We start from the raw sequence: 23564 nt of genomic DNA, 5'->3' as shown, positions 1-23564 counted from the left end.
CTGTTTATTTTCAACCGTGTAGGAGCATATTTGAGATTCTGATGCGTGTGCGTGCGCGCAGACACACACAAACTTGCACACACATACAGCCTGAGCTCAGAGGAACTTGGGAAAAACAAGTCTCTTGTTGATCATGGTTACAGTGGACACCACACTTCCCTCAGTCTAAACTTACACTTTCTCGACACCAATTCATTTGTTGCTTAAGCCTTTGATTTGTTAAGAGGTAGAATCTTAGAAGACAAGGCTCCTGTACCTCGGTTACCAGTAGCACCAGGAAGCCCCATCTGGGACCCCTGACCTTTTGCCAGGGACTCTTGGGGGTCTCAACAAGCTTCCACTTCTCCCATTTATTCTCCCTTCTAGACCTGAGGGATTGGCACACCTGTTCAGGCCGCCTGCCCCCTGTCTCTTCCCTCTCTCCTCTTAGCCCAGCACTCTGTGAGGAAAGGACAAAGTTTCCCAGGGTCTCCCCAGTTTTGCTGTAACTGAAATAGGCACACAGTCCCCTTTTTACTGCTCGTCAAACAAAACAAAAATGGAAAACTCAGGGGCGAGAAGAAATAGCCAATAAAGAGCCAACAATGGAGATGTTATAAAGTTATTGGAAATATTAAAGCAATAATTGTCCTGGGTCCTACTCAAACATTAATAAACCAGGTCTTTCCTTGACTCCTCTAACTTCTTCCTCATGAAGTTGTTGTCTTGAGGCTATGGCTCCCTACCTCCTGGGCGTGCACGCAAAGCCCCTAGAGAACAGTTCTTGACAGTGATAAATGCTTGCAAAAGAGTTGAGACTGGCGTGTTGTGGTTGCTCGGGAATCCTGGTGCAGGCCGAGGCTGGAGATGATCTTTTGGTGGGTGGCCCGGGGATCTCCCAGTGCAAAGGTTTCGCAATGTGGAGAGTACAGCCCTGTCTTTTCTGCCTTTCTTCTCTCTGTATGCTGCGTTTATTGATGGGCTTCCTGAGAATATTCGTGCAGTCTGTAATTGCAAGCCTCCCTTGGTAACAGGCCCAAGAGTGCAAGTCCACAGGGGTTCTCCTGGTGCAGGCGGTCTTCACTGAGACTGTTTTGAAACGGCTGTGTTCATTCTGGTTACCCGGTGTGGTTGTATACTTTAATGTGAAGCTTATCCCACAGCGGTTTCATGCTGCTGCCCATATAGGGAATGGCTTCTCTCAGGAGTCCCAGAAGACGTGTGACCCTGCCCTGCCAGCCCAGTGAGAAGCAAGGGCTTATGGCTCTCCCTTTACCAGTGTCCTTTCTTCAAATGCCAGGTCCTTTCCACAGCCTCCCACTCCCTCTGCGGTCAAAAGGAGCCCCTGACCTTGAGCCCTGGTCCCAGAATTTATTGGGCTAATTCGAGGATATCAAGTTGTGCTAGGCCAAGAAAGTGAGATGGCAACTTAAACTGTTTAGGAATACTGACATGGATGGTAAACTCCAAAGAAAAGCAAGGGGGTGATAGCGTTTAATCCAAGAGGCCAGTGGCCTCAGAGGAGCATGGAAGGGAGGCAGTGGCCTAGGAAAGGCATGCTGTTTCGTGGCCGTGTTCTGTTTCCTACAGCGGGTGGTGGGCTTGTGGTTGGGTCATTTCTTACTGGTGTTTGAAATCATAATATTATAAAATAGACCCTTTGGAATTTAAGAAATAATTCTTTTTTTCAAGAGGAATGAACACAGTTGCTTGTGGTTGAGGCCAGCTACGCCTGATAATAGAGGTTGTTGACTGAGGGACTCAGCAGTGAGATAGTGAGGATGCAGCTGGAGGCATCTTAGGTGGAAAAATACCACACATCTGGGCAAGCCACCACTTTCCTCCTCTCGTTTCCTCTTCGGGAAAAAAAATCTCAGATCCAAGAAAGACGTATGTCCTACACACATCTCTCCCTAAGAATCCGTTAGATGTACCTGCTTTCTCTTCAGGTGTTTTTCCACTGGGTATTGACTAAACCCGCCCAGTGCTTGGTACCTGCCAGGAGCCTCAGTGGGAAATAGAAGCGGAGCTGAAGGGGCGTGGCGTGCACATGTCGAAGGACCCAGGGTTCATCCTTGGACGATATTTATGTGAGTGTGTTTGCTTTAGTGTAGTACATACAGCCGGGCTGCCTCTGCCCCAAGGATCCTAAAACAAAGACCTTAGACGCAGTCAGTCCAGAAAGGGTGCTGGGAGGGAACCAATGCTTTTCCAACGCTTGCTGTGTGCCGGCCACTCTACCCGGGTTACCACATTTAATCCCCATACCGTACCTCGAAGCAGGTGTCATCATCCATATTTACAGGCAAGGTTCAGGTAGGTTATGTATTTTGCCAGAGGGACAAACCAAGGATAAAGCCTTGCTCTGACCCCAAAAACTTCTTTTATGTTAGACTGCACACAGCGTGGAGGAGCACAGGTGACTTGAGCTGGTCCTGGACAGAATTATAGGGTGACGATTTGGGGGCTGCAGATGAGGCAGAAGCCCACCCGGCTCGGGCTTGGGATCTCAGGAGCAGCAGGAATGGAGGTTGGTGGGTAGGGTGGGGTAAGAGGTGGGCACCACCATTAGGCCTCCAGCCAGGGCCAGGCATCCCAGGTGCACTGTTGTCCCTGGTCTCAAGCTCTGCCTTCCTACCCAAAAAATAATTATCCTCCATGTGCTTATTCTCACAGAGTATTTCCACATATCTTATCCTCCATGAGCATATTTGGGGGACATAAGGATGCCATTCCCATCATTTTTTATACTCCCTGATGGGTGGGGCAGGACACAGACTAGTTCCTAGCTCAGGCTTTTTGTTTAGGTTGAGCTTGGATGCCCTTGAACTTCACAACACATCTAGGAGACTTGGAGGACTCCAGTTGCTTTGCCTCCGTGCCCCCTGGTCTGCCAGGGTAGGTAAAGGGTACCATGTGGAGGGGAAGGGTCTTAGTTAACCTGGCGACTCTCTGTTTCTGTGCTCCCCGCTTGAGATCTGGCCTGCCAGGAGTTCCCGTTACCAAGTGCTGTGTGGGAGTGAATGGCAGCTGGAAATTTGACTTGCATGAGGTAGCCCCTGAGTTGATAGAATATAAGAGCCCATGACTTGCTAATGCCTTTGATCTGTTAACTCACAACGGCCCTTGGCCGTTTGGCCCTGGCCCCTGGCATTGATCAGTGAAAGCGTAGGGCATTGTGCAAACAGGAACTGCGATGAGGAAGAAGGAAGGGCTGAGAGTATGCTGGGATTCATCCGGGTTTGTTTACCAGCCCTCAGTGGAGAGGCTTTTCAGGAAAAAGGAGCCAGAGAGCGGTTCTGTGTCTCTGGTAGTTGAGACTTACTTGAAAACGAAAGCAGTTTGTGAATTACGGCGCGGCGGGGCTCACAGTATCGGTGATGGGCTAGTGTTTATTGGGCGTTGCTGCCAGGCCCCCACAGGGGCTTTCTGCATGGACACTTGGGACGGGGGTTGTTTGGTTAATTACAAACCTCTGTTAAAGGAGGAAGTCATTTTTAAAAAGAATACAAACATTTTAATTTCACCCCGAACGGATAGGTGTGCATCCCGGTGTTTCGATGTGGAGCTAGGGCCTTTTCTTCCCCTGTCGACTTGCTAATCTGGAGTTTTCTGTCCACTATTTATGACATGAATCACGCCCATAAAACATCATTGGTTAAAACTTCCAGTTTGAGTTTCTTAAAAGTAAAGCAAGAATTTAGCCACTTGTGAAACAATCTGAGTACGGAATCCTTTTAGAATGTTTTATAATTTATTTCTCCAACGACACCTAATCCAAGAGCACGTTTTTAAAAAATGATTTCTGTTATTGAGTCTCCTCAGAGCATCTCCTTGGTTGTCACAGAAACCGCTCTTTTTGTGCTTGTTTCATCGTTTATGTAATGTTTAATCAAATTTTCTGTTTTCATCAACAAATATACAGCCATCTTAAACAGTTTTAGAAATGATCCCAACTGATTCTTGGTAAGCGGAACACCCAGTGGGTAGAAGCAGAAGACCCGTGAGTGTGCTCAAGAGAATCGCCTGGGAATGTGGGCATGAGTCCCCTGAGGGAATAGATGGTGTGCAGTTCGGTCAGCTAGCTAGAGGTCATTACCGGACCCTCGAGCTAGGTGTTGTGATCTCTGTTGCAGATGGCCCTGCTGATTCCACAGTCTGCCTCTCTTACTGCCTGCTCACCCTGCCCTGCAGGAGCCAGCTCTCTCGGAGGCCTGGGGCTTGACGACAGCACCACAGCCTCTAGGCCTCACCTCCACCTCTGCAGGGCTGAGTTGAGACCCTGCTTCCTCTCCTCTCTCTCCTCTCTCGGGTGTTGTCGTGGGTCCCCCCGTGTTCTTGCCAAGGAGCTGCCTTCTAGAAAGGCGGCACCTCCCTCCCATGAAACGTTTTGTCCTGAATGGAGAAGCAGCCTCCAGCTGAGTGTCCAGGAAGTGAGCTATTGTTCCCACAGCACATTCTAAACATTTCCTGCCAGAAGGAAGCCCTTTCCCTCTGGTTTGTCCTTTTTTTTTTTTTTAAAACAAAACAAAACAAAAAACAACAAAGGAACCTAGGTTTTGATTAACTTGTTTTTAAGGTAGAATTCTGTTTATTTTGGAACCAGATGAATGTGAATCATGAGTGCAAACCCTTTCTAATCTCTATAAATTGAGGGGAGCAACAGAGTAGGACTATGTCGGCTGTTTGCCTGGTATCGGTGCTCTTACAAGGACCATAGACGTTTCTCAGGGTAAGCAAGACTTCCATCTGGTCAGGTGGGTTCCAGAGTGAAAACTAAATGACTCTTAGGCTCAACCCTGTTTTTCCAAGGACTTCGTTTTGAAATGTTCCTTAGTACTTTCTGCTATGGCCCCGGGACATGGCAGGGACACCAAAACTTCCCAGTAACAGGGGCAGACAGACATTGCCTTTGGAGAAGGAGCAAATCTCATTTTCTGTGCTTACAGTAGCAAGAAGCTTGTCTTCACCTATAGGGTGATGTCTTTCAGGGAATGGATGAGTCACACGAAGACCCCACGTCTTTTAGACAGTGCGGAGCTTGCTCAAGTGTCATAATCAATGAACTCCTCATCACAGCTCCCTCTGGGAACCAAACTCTGCCCTAGGACTTCTTTTTTTTTTTTTAAGATTTTATTTATTTATTTGACAGAGAGAGAGACAGCGAGAGAGGGAACACAAGCTGGGGGAGTGGGAGAGAGAAGCAGGGGAGGGAACCCGATGCAGGGCTCGATCCCAGGACGCTTAACAACTGAGCCACCCAGGCACCCCTGCACTAGGACTTCTTGTACATTGTCCCACAACTTTACAGCGGCCCTGTGTTGTATCTTCATGTAGCCTTTGAAGAAACTGAGGCCTGAAGAGGGGTCGAGTCATTTGCCCATGGCAATGATCCCATGAGTGAGGAATTTTTCCACACTTAATAGAAGACGAAATTGAAAGAGAAGTTAAATGGCTTATCTAAGGTCCCACAACTAATTTTAAGAAGATTTTAAAGTCAGGTTTTTTTTTATTCCAAAGTTCCAGTTCTTTCCTCTACTGTGCAGACCCTGTTCAGTGTTCTCAACCCCGTATATTTGAAATTGTGCTCTGAGCTTTAATAGAGTAGAAGCTAAGCCCTAAATAAGCTGGACAGCGTGAGTTACAAAGATAATGAATGAGTTGGGGTGCCTGGGTGGCTCAGTCGTTAACCGTCTGCCTTCGGCTCAGGTCATGGTCCCAGGGTCCTGGGATTGAGCCCCACATCAGGCTCCCTGCTCCGCGGGAAGCCTGCTTTCTCCCTCTCCCACTCCCCCTGCTTGTGTTCCCTCTCTCGCTGTCTCTCTCTCTGTCAAATAAATAAAATCTTTAAAAAAAAAAAAAAAGATAATGAGTTGGGCACTAGTCATGTATTTCTAGGACTCTGACCATGGACGTTATTTAGCTTCTCTAGCATTTGGTTTCCTCCTCTGTAAAGTGGGCAGAATCAGAGCTCTCTCCTGGGCTGGATGTGAGGATGAACTGAACCACTGGGAGGACACTCAGCTGGTGCCCAGTGCAGAGTGTCCCACTGACAGAACCTGGCCCCAGAACCTAATAACCCTGGAAAGCTCGAGTGATAACATTGTTGATCAAAAGTAGTTTCCAAGGAGAAGGGTACCTTGCTGTGAGCACCTGGATTCAATTTTCAGGAACGATGACCTCCCAGAGTAGGAAAGGGATAATTTAATAAGCTCTCAACACAGTCCACCCACCTTTCCCTTGTTCCCTCGGTGTTCTGAGGGTGGATTTGATCTCATTTTATTGATTTCAGTCTATAGAGGCTACAAGCCCGTTCCCTTAGCTGAGTATTCTAATGCGCTGCTTATCATGCTAAAGTAAGTCACCAGCGGAGAGATCAGTGTCTTTTGAGTCGGATTAATATGAACCAGTTTCCCAGGGTTTGCTCATCCCTGGGAACACTGATAATTGAGTTTTCAGACTGTCAAGACTGGGGTTAGCCTGGGTTCCAGAATAGAGAAAGCCACACCACAACAGAGAAGCTGTGCTGAGAGCCCTTCACCGTGAAAGCTTGGTGACACGGAATAATGGTGAAGTCAGCTTTCCCACATTCCTTTCTGTTTGTTTCCTTTGCCTGCTGGGCATGTCTCTGCTTATTAGCATGTTGAGCAGAGTTCATTACAAATGGTGAAACTCAAATCAGTGTTGATCTTACAATTTATTATTCTCTGAAAGATTTGATCCTGAAAGAAGTATTTTCCCCAGTATTTTATTATGAAAATTTTTGAACATGCAGAAAACTTGAAAGAGACTTGAATAGTGGCTACCTATCTGCCACCCAGAGCCTAGATTCTACAACTGCATTTTACTGCACTTGTTTTATTTCATATCTATCCATCCCTCAGTCCACTTAGAAAACGGTTATTTTTGTATGCATTTTGAAGTAACTTGCGGACATCATACATTTCATCCCTAAACAGCTTAACCATGCATACTATTAACTAGAGTTTGATAGATATCTATTCATAGGGTTTTGGGGGAAGAGGCGGTAAAATGTATACAAAGTGAAATGCATAAGACTTAACTCTACCATTCCCTGAGTCTGTGTGACCCAAATTCCTATCAAGATGCAGAATATTGCCATAAACCCAGAAAGTTCCCTTATGCCCCTTCCCAGTCACTCCTTACCACTCCCTTACCCCCAAGAACTACTCTTCTGAAATTTTTCCACCTCTCTAGATTAGTTTTGCCTGTTCTAGAACTTCATAAGTGGAATCAATGCAGTGTGTGCGCTTTTGTGTAAGGCTTATTAAAAAGAAAACCACAGGTCCAAAATGGCATCCCTTAGGCCAAGTCACCAGACTGGGTCTTAATTAACCTAACCTAATTGCACTTTACACCGTCCCTAGAAATGTACCCTTCACGGGTCATTCTGGAATTTTTCTGGTCAGCACCAATTAGGTAATCTGTCACATTCCCCAAAGAAAGATGAGGTAATCTACCTACTAAGACCCGTTTGTCCCCAAAGGAAGGTGACCTCACCTGAAATAATCCTTTTTTCTGTTTTTGACTTCCTTGTCCTGCCTTTAAAATCCTTTCCCTTTCTGTAGCTCTTTGGAGCTCTCCTCTACTTGCTGGATGGGATGCTGCCCGATTCATGAATCATTTAGCAAAGCCAATTAGATCTTTAAATTTACTCAGTTGAATTTTGTTTTTTAACAGGCTCATCTGAAGGATTTTAACTAGTGCTTTATAATGAATTTTGAGAACTCTGTCAACTTCGTTTATCCAACTTCTTCCTATTTTGTAAATTCAGAGACAGGAGTGGTAAGCTGCAGAAAAATCTCAGGGCAGCTGATGGATACGGATAGTGTATTTCTTTAATATATATGTGATTTTTTTTTTTTTTTTACACCTTAAGTATATGTAATTTGGTGCTCCGAGTTTTACATCTGACTCCCCTGATATTATGAGGCAGATGTTCCCCTGCAGAATCTGAGGAGCCGGCAGATGTGGGGCCCTTTCCTGGGCCACACTGCTGAGGAAATGCATTCTGAATGGAAATTTAGGGTGTCTTCTTTGCGCTGGCTTAATCCATAGCCAGGCTGACAGCACAGCCAGTGCGCCTCTGTGCAAGAATTGGAGCGAGGGAAGGTTACTTCTTGGCGGTGGTGGTGATTGTGATAGAAAAGCCAAGGCAGGTCCACGAAGCCGATTGCCCGGTGTGCCAGAGAACCGCAGCTTCCCTGAGGTGTGTGTCCTTCCTCCGCATTCCTCCCCACTCTCCGCAAACAAGCCTCCTCCTGGATAGAAAGTAGATTGCGTACATTGGAATAGAACCCAGATACATAATCCTCATTAATCTTTCAGATTCTTGTCCCACTTATTAAAGCCAGTATTTGGCACATAACCCAGAGTTATGTGGCAAGCAATAATAAAGTTAATTGGAATCTAGGTCTCCCAACTTTTTTCTTCTTTCAGCAGTTTCTTGGGGCTTAGAGTTAAAGATTGGCTGGGTAGTAAGCTGCTCTAGGGTGAGAAGGGCATTGGCAAGGATTGTTGGCCCAGAAGGTCTTCCTCCCTGTCAAGGTGCCGTGTCTGGAGCATGCGCCTCTCCTGGCCAGCTGGGAGACGTGGGGTGGCAGCAGCTTCCAGGGGCAAGGCCCAGTCAGTAAGCCAAGAGGTGTGTGAGAGGTAAAAGTGAGGAAAGAGGAGGGGGGTTGGGGGACTCAGGTGCCATGGGGAAGCAGGAGTGTCTCTGGCTTTCCCCTCTCCACCAGCCTCGCCTAGGGCAAGCGCACACTGGCTTTCCTGTGAGACCGTCAGCCTCACAAGCACAAAACACTGCTCAAACAACCACTTTGTGGTTCTCCCAGCCTGGGAGAAAGCGGGGGATTCAAGTGGGGGGTACAACCATAAATACAGCGGCAATCTGCATGCCCCCTGTGATGAGACAAATGAAGCCCCCGCCAACAGTGTGCTCTGGGGAAGAGAAGTTACTCATTGTTAACGGAGCTGCCGCCGCAGCCTCAGCCTCCTCTTGGCCTCGGAAGGCCAGCCCTGAGCCTGTTGGCAGACATTGATTCATTCCCTGCGCTCTTCTCTCCTCCCCCACCCTCTCCTGCCTCCCTCTCCTAAAAGCAGTTGACAAGGTTAGAAAATGAGGACAAATAATTTACTTCAATCCATCTCTGTCTTTCCCGAGGCCTTGTGCAATTTGCTCGGGCGCGGGGGGGAGAGGGAAAAGAGTAACCCCAGACCCTGGTCAGTGACCCTTTCTCAAATGTGGAATCAAAGCCCACTCTAGGCCGCCAGTCTGTCTGCTGCGAAGAGGCAGTGAAGACCGAGGTGGTGATGAATTCTTGCGTGGCTCCGGGGCCCGGGAGTGCAGCTGTCAGCCGTCTTTAGGGCTCCTTGCCCAGCTGGAGGAGCCAGCCGACTGGCGCGTCAGCGGTCGCCTGATGGCACGGGCACAGCAGCCAAAGAGACTGAGTGGTTAGGGCTCAGTTCCTCAGCCCTGTGCTCCAAGGAGTGGGGAGCACGGTCCAAGCAAGGCCGTCTGGCCAGAGGAGAGGGTCTGCCCCTTGGTACCCCAGCGCAGGGAGCTTGGGCTCCCCGGGGAGCAGGCTCGGCCACCCATGGCACTTCGCGGAAGTGAGAGGTGTGCCATCGGCAAGGAGTTTGGGATTCTGCCCTCGGAGGAGGGCTCCAGTCCCCTCACCTGAAAAATGGGTTAACATGTTTGCGTGGCAGTGAGTTGAGGCTCTGCGCGGCTGTTGAGGGCAAGGGCCAGCTGGTAGGTGTAGGGTGTGGGGTGGCTGTGCCAGCAGCGCAGGGACATTGGAGAATCCAGACTGGGGGCCAGAAGTGTTGGCTGCCTTTCTTCCCTGACCGTAATGGTGAGGTGACTAGCCTGATGTGGGCATTTAACAAAGTCTAGCTGTTCTTCTTTGTCACCGGCCACCTCCAGTGGGCCCGCTCTGCCTGTGCATGGCACCGTGTGGGATCTAAAAGACACAGTATGAATCAGGGTCCTTACCCTTAGTGGTTCTATAGTGTCTGTGGGACACATCATAAAACAGTGAATCAGGGAAGTCACAACGCAAACCAGAGTGTGTTTCTTGGCCAATAAGGTATTAAGCATTGGGGTAGAGAAGGAGAGGTAGAAGGGGTCTCTAGCCCTGGTGGTACAGGCCCAGGAGGACTGGTATGTATTTTCCAACTGGTGGGAGGGAGCTCCTAGGGAGCTGAGAGCTCCCCAAGCAGCAGAAGGAGGATTGGAAGGGAATGCCTGACATCAAGAACCAAATTTAGTGGCTGGTGAATTGCAAAAACCTCTCCCTTCATGTTCCCGTTTGCCCCAAAAGAAGGTAGGAGGAGGTGATCCCTTTCCCTTCCTCCTCCCCATTAGGCCCCCCTTACGGGCATCTTGACCAGACTGATTACTGCTCTCCCAATATTTGGCTCCAAATTGGAGCCCCTGAACATAGCCATTGCTTCTAACTTCTGGAAGGGAAGTTTCATATAGGCCTTGATGCCAAGTTGCACCGGGGCTTGTGGTTCTCCTGTGGACTCCCTGTGCCTAAAGAAGTGTTTCTGCCCCCAACAGCAGTCTTCTCCCTCCCCTAGCTCCTGATAGCCAGTGAAAAGACTAGTGTAATCTGACTTGTTCCTGGAAGCCAGGATATAGTGATAGGGAATGGAGCCCTCTTTATCTGTATACAGAATATCACCTCCCACTGCCAGCCTTTGAGCACCCAGGAGCCTGTGTTCTGAACGAGTACCTGTCAGCAGACCTCAGCAGCAGTGTCTTGAGTGTTTGTTTTTATTCTTGTTCTCAGCCACATGGGGAATATGTTTTATACATCCGTGGTGGGGCTGGGAGGGGAGAGTCTAAATAGGATAGCCCTGAATGCAGTCTGAAAATGGAGTATTTCCAAGCATTTTTAAAATACATGCATCCATTATGGTGATAGATTTCAGGCCTTACTTTACCAAACACAAACAGAAGTTCCCTATAGCGTTTATGTGAAGTGCAGGATTAAAGTATGGGCATTGTCCGTCTCTCCCCCAAGATGTCACTGACCCTACACAACAGAAAAGAGAACACTGAACTGTGCCCTTCCATGACATTCCATCTGCCTCTTTCTCCCCTGAGATGCAGAACATTTCTGGGAAAACAGCCTAATCAGATTGGTTTTTTTAACTCAAGCCTAAATGGTGAAACTACACAAAGTATATAGATCAGAATGGTATCTGTTTTCTCTGACAGCTCCTCTTTGTCTAGACTGAAATGACCATATTCTGTCTCTGCTGGTTCTGGGCCATGGAGGGTGTGGCGGAGACAGAAGATGAGCTCCAGCTCCTCCCTGTCTCCCAGGCCCAGGCTGAGGTGCTGGGCAGGATCACAGCCCCAGGCAGCCCAGTGCTTACGGTGTCGGGCCAGGCACCTGCCAGTCTCTGCCCACACAGGACCTCCTCATTGCCACGTTCCTCCTAGCCCTGTGTCGCCACCAAGGCAGGAAGCGGTGCCGGGTTGTAAGCTGTCCATTGACTGCCGGGTACTCCTGGTTCCTGTACAAACTAGAATCTTCTCAGCGTGACTTAGCTATACAGTTCACAGGACAGCAAAGCATAGTGTATAGTTTCCATGAAACAGTTGTGAGTGTCCTTGTGCACCCTGCCAGAGGGTGGGCTGTGGAAACATGGGCTGTTCCTGGCCCTTTGTAGTTGGTGTGAGGGTGACTCCTGGGGCAGGCAGGAAGGAAGGAACAGAGCAAAGAAGCAGCAGGGTGTTCAACTCTGTTCACTCTGATTTCAAAAGGCCCTTTGGTAAAATCTCATGAATTGGGCCAGGAGATGTTGATTGGTTAGGTCCACTGGGGCTTTGGGTGTTGGGTGATTATGAGGACAATGAAACATGTACTGTAGGTGACTTGACTTTATATGAAAAGCTACCTTGGGGCTTGGGGTCATCCCCCATTTCAGCTCTTATCCCCCCCTTGATACTCTGCATGGCCTTGGGAAAACAGCTTTTCCACTACTGGCTCTGAGTAAATGGAACCCCCCCCCACCCGCCACTTCCTTTCATTCATTGAGTGAGTTGCCTGTTTAACAAGAGCCAGGCCCAGGGGGTAAAATGGCAAGTAAAACACACTTTCTTCCTACCCTCGTGGTTCTTACAGTGGTGATTCTCCCACATATACTCTCTTTGGCCTGAAAGACGGATCCATAGCCAGGTGGAACCATTCCAGGGATAGGACCCATCCTCCCCTCCATGTAGGAAAAAGTTTTCTCACTTTGAGCACCTTACTTTTTTTTTTTTTAAGATTTATTTATTTATTTGAGAGAGAACATGAGCAGGGGGAGGGGCAGAGGGAGAGAGAGAATCTCAAGCAGACTCCCTGCTGAGCACGGAACCAGACGCAGGGCTCCATCTCAGGACCTTGAGATCATGACCTGAGCCAAAATTAAGAGTCGGACACCCAACTGACTGAGCCACCCAGGTGCCCCTGAACACCCTATTTTTCTCCTATAAATATAGAGTAGGACAAGGAAGGCACATCAGCAGGTATGTAGGGAGTGCCTGCTCTTTGCCCAGCTCGGAGGCTTCTGTGATCTGAGTAATCCAGGCTTTGGGACCTGTGCACTGATGTATCCTTCAGTGCAGCCGGGGGTGGGGGGGCAGCTTGGCCTGGAAGGGAAGAGCCGTCTGCAAATATCCCTAAGCCTTTCCTGAGGAAGAGGAGGTGCTCTAGGGGAATAACCAGACCAGTGGGTTGAAGTTGGATAAAAAAAGGTTCAAATGTATAAAAAGACATGTTATAAATTGGTGCTTTCTGCAAATAGGGCGAACTGACGGGGAGAGTAGTGCCCCATCTCTGGAAGACCTTTAGCAAAATCGGACATGGGGTTGGAGTTGGGATTATATGACCTGTGGGGTCCCTGCTGCGAACTCAAGATTTTGTGCCTGGAAGAACTGTCAAGAGAGAACTAGGATTTATCCTACATATACACTTGTATGCGGGTACAAACATGTCTGTAGAACAGTGTTCGTCATGGCGCTGTTGAGAATGCGAAAAGATTGGAAACTACACACGTGCCCACCAGGGGACTGGTTAAATAAATAGCCACACACTGGATGACACACCTCATCTCATCCATTAAAAAAAAAAAAGAATGTTCTTATGAACTGTGGAAAGAACTCCAAGATGTATGATTAAATAGAGAAAGGAAGATGCAGAACAGCATATACAGACTGCCTCTGTCAGTATGGGGGTAGGATATCTTCATATGTTTGCTCACATGGGACTGCAACACATCTAGAAGCATACTTGAGAAACTGGTTATACTGGTTGCCTGCAGACAGGAGAGCTAGACAGCTGGGAGACGGAGATTTTCCTCTGAATAACCTTTGTACTTTTTGAACCTTGAATCATGGAGATGTAGGACTTGTCACAGAATACAAGTAAGAATATTTTTTTTAACTTTAAAAACAACAAGGTTTTACTAGTTGGAGCTCTGAGGCAAACAGAGGGGAAGTGGAAAGCAAACGAGCCTTTGACTGGGCATCTGCTGTGAGCCAGGTCTTTGGCCGGATGCTTGATGGACGGGCTACTTTTAATCCACACAACAGCTCTTTATAGGAGGCAAGACGCATTCCCATTTTTGTAGATTTAACACTGAGGCTGGGAAAGGACAGAAGTGCTTGCCTGTCCACTTGGGTGGGGACTGCACCAGGCTGCCTGTTGAAGGAGGCAGCTCTTGGAATGGGGCAGGGCGGGGGGCGGGGAGGAGTGTGGAGGCCAAAGAAAGTGATGTGCTAGGAAGGGAAGGAGAAAGGCATTTTCTTCAGGGAGCGGGACAGACCTGCTGTAGCGTTGCCCACTTCTGTGCTGGCCTCTGCGCCGTGGGGCCAGTAAGCAGAGGCACACCTCCGCTGTGTTGTGTTTCTCTTGGCTGTTGCTGAGCTCAGGGATGGAGTTCCCAGTGCATGTTAACAGGCAATCAGGTGACTGCTGGAGCTGGCAGGCATTTCTGTGGCCAGAGGAAAATAGCCACAGCTCCTGGCTGCAAAGGGAAGGATGTGTTCTTCTGCTGGGTGTCAAATGCGCCATCTTTGTCTGCCAGCTGGAGACTGGATGGAAAGTTGGTGGTGGTGGTTTTTGTTTTTGTTTTTGTTTTGATTGTCAGACCCAGGCTCCTTACTTGCACTTAGTGGAAAACGCATCCAAGCTCTGGTACAAAAGGTTCTCTTTCCTATTTTTTTTGGAAAAAGAGCCATGAATGAGCTCATTATCGCTGCATCCCAAAAGAGGAGGAGGAGAGGAAGAGAAGGTGGCCTCCTCCTTACTGCCCTGCCCTGCCCCTGGCCAGGTTTCCTGGAGTGGGGGGCTTGGCTCTGGCTCAGGGTGACCAAAGCCAGATGGCTGGAACAGGTGGTCCATACAGGGGGCAGTGCTGGAGACGTTGGATGCTTCGAGACCAGCTTGCTCTGCTACGATCCGGAGGAAGGATACATTTCTGTACCTTCAGGGAGCAAAAGATTCTCTGATCAGAGTTATATGCCTGCCTCACTTTGACTTCTACGAGGCTCCCGTGTTCAGGTTCTCTGCTTGTCTCAGCTCTCAAAATTGTCCTCAGCCCTCAGAGCTGGCAGCCAGGCAATATTAATTGTCTGTTGAATGCTAGCATTTGCCAGGCACTGCTCTAGGCACTTGGGGTGTCGCATGGAACCAAGTTGGCCAAGTCTCTGCTCTCATGGAATTTAAATTCTGGTGTGAGCAGTGAAATGTGCCAGGCCTGGCCTGCAGTTGCCCCCTGTGCCCCGTCTCTGCTGGGCTGGGGGAACTGCTGCAGGGAGCGATACATAAATGCCTCGGAAGGAAGATTCGCCGGCATTTCCAGCAGCTGAGCACAGGTGGTTTCCCACTCCCTCTCCTCGGAGCCTGTCTTTCGCCCCCGTTGGGCTGTGGTCACAGAAGGGCCTTTCTTGATCTGAGCGGCAAAGAGTTCTGATCCGTTGCAGGTTGGTGCTGGACCTTGGAATTATCTGGAAGAGACCTGGAGGGCCTCCCCCACCCTCGCACCCCGCCGTGGGTGCTGATGGTGAGCTGGCAATGTTTGACCTGAGCCTGACAACCTCTCCTTTTTGTTCCTCTTTCTTCCGTTCCAGATTGAGAAAATCATGAGCTCTATTGGCGAAGGGATTGACTTTTCTCAGGAACAGCAGAAGATCTCAGGTATCGTACCAAGCAGCCATTTTCCCTGTGGAACACAGACCTTTGGCTCCTTTCTGGCTCAGGTTTTTTTTCCTCTGACCCAGAAGACAGACATGTGGTGGGTGAGAGAGGTCAGCCTCAGCCCGCACCATGCTCCTGCAGTTCAGAACCTCAGGTATCTGTATGGCCCACCGAGCTGTTACTTTAGACGGATTGGAGGGGAGTTGCATTTTAGGCCCACCTATTAGGAAGGTTTCGTTGTTTTTTTTAAAGTTAATGGTTGTCACTTATCCATAATTATGTCTGTAAACATAGGCTTTCTCGATGGGCTTAAATTGGAGTGCACCTCAGCGCTGGTCTGTCCCGCTTCCCAGACAGCTGTGGCACTAGCCCTTCGTGAGGAAGTAGCTCGCGTTTGGCTGCTCCATGCTGGTAGCAGAGCACTGGGTCGGATCGGTGGGGTCAGACTGTTAGCCTGCGTCACCTGGAGGGGGTGGCTTTGTGCCCCTCCTTATGTCTTTTTCTGCATTTTTCCATTTACCTAGTCGCTCATCATTTTTACTCCAGATCACCGCTACTCTGGGCATGCTTTTCTTTTCAAAGCCCAAGGGTGAGGTCGGCCTCAATTTCCTTTGTTTGAAGTGGGCACCTAGAGAGGCCATATCTGAGCTGTTTTCCTTGATGATAGAATTGTGGTTGTGTTACTTTTCTCAGCTGAGGTGACATTTCTAAAGGTGCCTCTTTGCCGGAGCAAGTCTCACACCCCTCCCCCCAAGTATCTGCAGACCCCCTGCCACCAGAACTCCCAGGCTGAGAGCAGCTCCGTGGGGCTTGGCCTCTCCCTGTCATTGAGAAATGCCTCTCTAACTGAAGGGGTGGGATTCCCTGCTCATTCAGGAGGCTCCAGCCCGGATTGGCCTCCTAGCCCAAGTGACACCTCTAGTTGCAGCTCGGGGAGAAAGTTGCTGCTGAGGCCGCGGTGCTTATGGAAAGAGCATGGGCTCTGAAGCCTCAGCCCTGGGTTCAAATTCTGCTTCTGGATACTTACAGGTCTTGGGCGAGTCACTTAATCTCTCTGAGCCCGCAGTTCCTGAGCTATAACATTTGATAATAGTACCTACCTCATAGGTTTGTTGGGAATGAGTACCAGATACAAAAACTTGAGCAAAAGAGGTAAATGGTAGCTCTGCTCGTCTTTTGTCCATGAAATAATTACTTAGTCGTATTGAAAAACCTAGAGAAGAGGAGCATCTGCTCCCCTGGCTTGTCTCCCTCCACCACTCGTCCAGCTGGGGTCCTGGAGCCCCCTCCCTCCAGCAACCTTGTTTCCCTGGCTCCTAGCAGAGAGGGCCCAGCCCGGTGTGGTCCATCTCTTTCAGTCTTGGCTCATGCTGGGGTCTGTAGAGGTGGCTCTTCTGGCTAAGAGTTTGTGGCTCTGTTTCCACGTGCTGGCTCCACACTCAGATAAACAATCTCACACTCTGTTGTGTGCGGGCTTTATCAAGAGTCAAGTGTTTGTTGGGAATAGATGCTCAATACTGAGACAAACACCGTTGCTAGTTTTCAAAGCTGTGCTTTGGGGACAGTCAGGAGTGGGATCGATAGTTCAGTTGAAGCTGCTTTCTGCTTCCCTGTACCCCTCTATGTCCAAGGAGCGCATGTGCTTGAGAGTTTGGGTCAGAGCAGGCCATTACCTCTCAACTTTGGTAAATTAGGAGATGTGGCAGCACCTCTGGAAAACACATTTCTGGAAGAGCCCTTCTCCTTCGGGGTGGTGACACTGAGCTCTTTCCTTGCCCTGTGGGTCCCACCCACCGTTCTTAGCCCCACAGACCCGTGTGAGTGGTGAGAGGTGGTCTGGTTACCCCCCTACGTCACTGGATCCCAGCATACAGCCCTGTGTTAGCACCGCTGAGTTGAGCCATCCTCCATACAGCAGCTTAGGAGAGTCCAGGGTGGGCACACGAGAACGGCCACCCGAACAGAGGGTGCATCCACCCGTGCCGCAGAGAGGCCCAGCCCCCTGTGTCTGGACTGCTGCCAGGCCAGGAAGCATGGAGAGAGTAGACTCAGCTCTGCCCCTGAACCCTGTCTTCCACCCGATGGGTCGGGAGAGGGCTTTCCCCAGGACCTCGGGGAGCACCAGCTTTCAGCTCAGACGAGAGCAGAATTCTTGCTTACTTTGGATAGTCAGTAGCAGGGTCCAGATTGTCCTTAGGTCTCTGGCTCTAGGAGAAGAGGCTTGGGCTCTAGCGTTACCAGCCTGGGAGGAGGAGGAGCAGGCCTTCCGGCAGGCAGCCATTAGCTAAGCACAGGATTGCTCAGTGTGACTGGTTTCGCAGAGGATCATGTCCTGAAGGGCGAGACCCTACGTGGAACTGGAGTCTTACTGTTGTCTTGGGCCTTGGGACCCTGAGCTTCCAGCACTGGAGCTAGTTACCCGAATCCCCAACAGACAGGTTTCACAACTCATTCCACTGTCAGGGGTCCCAGGAGGGGGAGCCTTCCCACTAGCCCGGGCCTCTGGCTGCCTTCAACAAAGGCCTGTCTGTCAAGCAGCGGAAGAGATCACTTGCTTTCATTTGCTAAAGCCAACCGTTTTAGCTGTTGAGTAGCCGTTCACTGCAGGCTCCTCTGGGGCCTGATCTCCCTGCACACAGAGCCCCCTTCTTCACCAGGGCCAACTACAGTGTGTTGGGCTATAGGCATCCCCCAGCACGTTTAGAGGGTAACATGTAGGCCCTGGGTCTTTGTCTCTACATGTTACATTTTCTGTCTTCACAGCTGTACTTGGGGTTTGGGCCTTTTCCTTGGTGCCTCCCCTCCCATGCCCTCCTCTAGATAGTGAGGAGCCTCCTCTGGGCCTGGTGCTTCCCCCTGGGTTCCGACGGGCCCAGGGAGAAGTCTCTTCCCAAGGTGTTGAGTACACTCGCTCACCTGAGGAATATTAGGTGGACCGTCTTTATTTCGTCGCTTGTTTTTGTTATGCCCCAATGGCTTGTCCTCTTGGCAGGGAGGCACAATCTTTCTCACGTGGTGAGTGGGGGCGGGGGTCACTTCACCTGTGGGCTGTGCCCTCAGGGCTGTGTCACTCCTCTGTCCCCTTCTCTGGCTGTCCTAGAAACTATTGGCCCAAACTGTAGGAATGTGCCTTCTCTGTCCCCGATAAGCTGTTTCCAGCCCCTTGAGCTGCAGGTAGAGTCTCCCCATCTCCGCCTTTCATACGCATGTGTGCCGGCTGACATGAGATGCCGGGGAACCTGTCATTTTGCTCTGGTGCTTGTGCTGCTGTGTCCTTTTCCCTCGGTGGTGGTGGCGGCGGCGGCAGCAGCAGCTTCTGCTCCGATGTCCGATCCCTGATGTATTTTCCTCAGCGTGGAAGGGAGGAGGGTGGGGAGGGGAGAAGGGGAGGGCCAGACATTATGAGAGCGAGCGAGGGCTGTGGGGCTGGCAGCAGGCAGCGTGGAGCCCAGGAGCCTCCAGACAAAGCACTCTGCTGCGGTTCTGTGAGCGCACACATCCACCGGGAGCAGCCAGGACCACAGCTGCCCGGCTGGGGGATTACAAGCAGGAATGAATCAGCAGCCGGGGACACTTGACTTCGTGGGCACACAAGAGCCCGCCGCCTAGGTTTCCTGGAGCAGTCAGCCCCACTCAAGGGCAGGGGACCCAGCGTCTCGGAGTGTTGCTGCAGCGTGCATCGGACGGCCGCCGAGTCCCTGACCACCAGCTCTTCTGCAGAGGACAGCGGAAGGGGAGCCGAGGACAGTGGGTCACCCGGGGCTCCTAGACCACCAAGCCAGTTGGCCTTGACCTGCCTTGAAGGGCAGAAAGTGCCGGGAAAACAACAGAATGACTTTCACCGTGTCAAGAGTTCTCTGGAGGTGATGTTTTCGTAGTTGGTTCTTCTTTTTCCTCCCTTCCTCTTTGTTTTTTTTTTTTTCCCCCTTCTTTTATCTGTTCTTGCCCAGGAGAACCAGAGAAGTAGGTGGGGGTTAGGGGCTCAGCTCAGGTCTGCAGGGAGGGCTGAACTCTGTTCCTCCCCACCCCACCACACGCCCCCATCTGGCGCGAGGAGCACAGCAGATACATGTCGTCCCTTCCCCATTTGCCCTCCGAGGAGAACGTCAAGGTCCGGAGACCCTGGGAAGATAGTTGCTGTCTTTATCACTCAGCCAAAGAGAGAACAGCGCTGAACGTGAATAGACTTAAGCCGCCACAGCTCAGCTGACAGAGGACCGCTTCCTTTTCCCCTTTCTTTCATCGGGCTGGGTTTTGTCTTCTTTAGCCAAGAACTGGATCTGCCTGCCTGCTTTCCACCTGAGCAGGCAGGCGAGTCACAGGAACAGCCACTCTCAGAAGAGGAAAATGAATGCCCAGCCCCGGCAAGAGAGCCCGGCCCGGGAAGGTAGCCCTTCAGACAGCGCCGTGGCGCGGGAGACGCCCCGCTCGCCAGCAGCCAGAGTCTAGCTGTGGCCTGGGCTCCTGGCCCCGCCGGCCGCGCAGCCCGAAGGAGTACAATGTCGCTGTCACAGCTGAGCCACACCTGAGCCCGATCCCCAGGCCACGCGGCCCAGGCGCCGCACTCTCGGCCCCTCTGCCTTGAGCCTCTGAGCACAAAGGGCCGGTGGCCATGGTTTGCTTATTCCGGGACTGCTGGGGGAAAACAAGTAAAAGTCTCTTTTCTCCCCCTGCCGGGTCTGTGCTGCTTGCCCTGCATGTGCTGATGTGCTGGGTCCCCATGAACAGCCGCCGCTGCTTCCCTCCCGGAGCCCTCGCTGTGTGCCTGTGTCCCTCAGCTGCATGAAGATGCGTGCGCCCTCCTGACCAGTGTGTGCTGCAAGGTCACAGGACGTGCCCCTCGCCCACGGCCCCACGGGGGCTCCAGAAGTTGCATGGATGAGAGGAGCCCCCCAGCCCCTCTAGTGCCCGTGGGAACAGACTTCCTGAAATACCTCAGTGTGAACGCTGACGAGGAGCTCCCCCCGACCTGTGGGTGGCGACCGTGCATGTGCCACCGCAGCCCCGGAGCAGCTCGGACTGGGGTGGGGGGGGGGGAGTGTGCAGCCTGGGCCATCCTGCCCTTGGCCTGCACCCGGAAGAGGAGCTGCGGGTCCTCTGCCCTCTGGTCTCTTGTACATAGTCTGGCTGCTTTATGGTAATGACTATGATGTGGCAGTGCCATCTGTCTTCCTCAGAGTGCCGCTGCTACCGCCTTAATGGTTTTTCCCTTTTCAAGCGTCTGCCGGTTCCTCTCTCGTCAGGTTCGCGGACGCTGGAGCAGAGCGTCGGGGAGTGGCTGGAGGCGGTGGGGCTGCAGCAGTATGAGAGCAAGTTGCTTCTGAATGGCTTTGACGATGTCCGCTTCCTGGTAAGTGCCCGGAGGCCTCCTCAGGGGTGGGGTGCAGCCCCGCGGAACCGGGCTTCTCTGATCTCCCGTGGCCCCTGCTGGAGTGTGAAACAGTACGTAGACCTGCATCCCAGCGAAGAGTGAAGGAAGTGACTTAGACATCCGGGAAATCAGCCGAGTGTCGTGTGCCTTCTTTCTAAACTCTGTTCCCTTCAACTTTGCTCCCCGAAACAGTTCGGTCGGGCAGGCTCTTTGCAAGTCTGTGTCCCGAGAGGTAGGGTACCTGACTGCAGACCTTTGCCCCTCGCTGGTCTCCCTCTCAGGCTTCAGACCATGTGCTGTGCGGTGAGGTCTCAAGGCCGTCTTGTTCTGGGTCAGACACTGGGAGTTCTGGTGGACGGGACAGCCAGGTTCCCTGTGGTGATTCCCTGTCCCATCTCTCTTGGATACCAGAAGTTTCCTTTATTGTCCAGCAGAAAGGCCTCTTCCCTGCCCAGCCCAGGCCAAGCATCCGGGGTGGGGAATGTGGCCGTGCAGCCTCAGGGAATCCTAACCTCAGGGATGGCCCAGAGGAGAGGCTGAATTGGCGGTTTGAAGGATCAGTTGCTTTTCTGAGGTATCATTTTATCCTGTCTTCTTACACAACGCAAGATGTCAAAGAAAAAGAAAAATCTAGGTGTTTTTCCTCAGGCTGCCTGTGGAGTCTGGGCCTGGCTGGGACCCTGGACTTAGGATCCAGTGCTCCTTCTGTCAGTCCAGAAAGTAGCTCAGGCAGGGTACCCATGAGCCTCCCTCTCCTGGAAGCCCTTCCGGAGATGGTAAAGTAAAAGGGCTGGGGTCAGTCAGCCCAGAGCTCCTAGCTCCAGTGTGGGTCCCTGTGGGTTTCCCACTGATGGGCTTGCATTTGGTGTTTTCTGAATAACAGCTTGCCCAGGGTGCTGGCCTGGGGCTGCCAGGAGGAACCCTCACTAGGACAGGCCTGCCTCACCTGGGCCATCTCCATCTCCAGGGCAGACAGTAAAATCTATAGCAAACCCCCCTTCCAAAGCCAGCTTAGGGCCAGTTATTTTTCAGCTTTTAAAAATCGTAGTTTTTTAAATAGTAATTTTTTTTTAAGTTAACCTGGGTATATTTATGGTTCTTACAACCTAATCCCTGACTCCCCACGGTCCTGGGGGAAGGCCGACAAACCCAGGATAGAGGTGGTGGTTCAGCCAGTGAGCTGGGGCAGTTGGCCTCTGGTGCTGAGTGCTGAGGGACCTTCCCTCTCCCAGCACGCACCCTTCACCAGACCAGCTGTCAGGCAAGGGTGAGGTGGCTGTGGACTTCACAGCGTCCCCCTCCCTGTGCTTCAGTATTTTAGAGGCTGAGCTCTTGACTTCTCAACCCTCCTTCTGCTAATTTTGGAAAGGGTAAGGTTCCCAACCTTCAAACATCAAGACTCTTAAAACTGCTTACCTGCCCCTCCCTGTGCTCATGCCCAGAAAGTAGCTAGGCGGGCATCTTGGTAAATCTGGCCCTGAGCCAAACATCCACACAGGATGCAGGGCCTCTATTAGAATGTGTCTTTCTTTCGGGGAAGGACACTCATCGAGGGAGGCCTGCAGCTCAGTCTTTCCAGGACCTTTCTAGGCTCCTCCTGTTGCCCTGGGCACGAGCTGTTCCTCGTCACTGCTCTCTTGTTTCCGGCGGGGCACTGGCAGGCGGAGTCTGTACAGGAAGGAATGCTGATTACACCTCAGTTGAGCATGTTACTTCTGATACCTTGAGTGGCCTGAGTAGCCATGCAAAGCATCATGGGTAATTGCATGTAAATTGCCAGATGGACTGTAAGGCTAATTGTTTTAGCAACCAGAAAAAAGGAAAAAACACACAAGAAGGGGGGCATTTTTATTTAGAAACATTCTCTCGGTGCATATGGTATAATTTCCGTAACGTTAGCTATGGTATATGTCCATGTAGTTGGGTTTTCAGTAGGTTGCAAATGTTTTTCTTGGTTCTCAAATGCCCGGGAGAGTGTTCTACAAGATGAACAAGTAGCTTCCAGGGAGCTGGGCTCTAGATGTAGGAGGAACATATGGACATGAAGAGTGTTTCACAGATAATGCGCTGCTGTAGCGTTTCCCTGTGGCGGGGTCCTACAGCTCCGTGTCAGGGTGGGAGGGGCTTCACCATCGTGCGGGTCTCATCATCTGTGCCTGACGCCCTTCCAGATAATCTTGGCCCTGATGCTCTCCAGTGACAGAGGATTCACCACCTTACAAAGTAGTTGCCGCTCGTTCTTTGCGTTGCTCACGCTGAGCCAATATCTGTTGCCTTGTGGTTTCTGTCCCTTGGCCCCAGGTGTACCTTTTGGGCCACAGAGAACACACTTACGCCCCTTAGAAAATTGAAGACTTTCTGTCATGCCCTCCTAGGTCTTGTCTTGTCTAGGTCCAACATCCTCTTACTCTGGGCTGTTCCTCCTGTGATGGGATGACTGAGCTGGACCAGCATTGCACCTTGAACTTTATTCACACTCCCTTGCCTATGGGCAGAAAGCACCTTCGATTTGGAGGGGTCACAGCCAGGGCAGCGGGGGCTGCCGGGTGTTCCCTTAGCTGATCCGGCCGACGCCAGGCCCTGGGAGACAGGGCCCAAGAATCTGGCTCCCGCCTCTGCCAGCCAGCCCACCACACTGGCTCATACATCACAGCCAGTTCCGTTTTTCACCCCGAGTCTTGTCCACGGGAAATGGGCTTTCTTAGGAGAAGGGAGGAAATGCATTTGATCAACACGGCGGGACAGTTGGTAGCTCCACGCGTGCTGGTGCAGGTCTCCCTGTCTAGGGACTGGACCTGACCTCCCTTCACGGGGTGGCAGTTGAGTCAGTGATGGTGCTCCACATGCTGGAGTGTTAGGTGGATGTTAAAAAAATGTTTTTGAAGAATGTCTGATGTGGAGAAACCTCACCTTGGATTGTTGAGTGAAGAAATCAAGACACAAAAATCCATATGCAACATGATCTTAATTTTCAAAAAAGAAAACCTCTCTGC

At 51.0% G+C, this 23564-nt stretch overlaps 1 protein-coding gene across 14 annotated transcripts in view; it reads left to right on the top strand.

Moving 5' to 3' along the window:
* ANKS1A (ankyrin repeat and sterile alpha motif domain containing 1A) overlaps window positions 1-23564 on the top strand; it is a 180221-nt gene that overhangs the window by 129499 nt on the left and 27158 nt on the right. For all 14 annotated transcript variants that reach the window (XM_078055457.1, XM_078055458.1, XM_036096154.2 and 11 more), the window contains 2 exons: window positions 15134-15200; window positions 20444-20550. In XM_078055457.1, coding sequence (XP_077911583.1) covers window positions 15134-15200; window positions 20444-20550 — 174 coding nt within the window. The remainder of the gene's footprint in view (window positions 1-15133; window positions 15201-20443; window positions 20551-23564) is intronic.

The sequence above is a fragment of the Halichoerus grypus genome, chromosome 9 (assembly GCF_964656455.1).
Source record: "Halichoerus grypus chromosome 9, mHalGry1.hap1.1, whole genome shotgun sequence".
NCBI lineage: Eukaryota > Metazoa > Chordata > Mammalia > Carnivora > Phocidae > Halichoerus > Halichoerus grypus.
The sequence above is the reverse complement of the archived record's forward strand: the minus strand, read 5'-3'. Positions and strand labels throughout refer to the sequence as shown.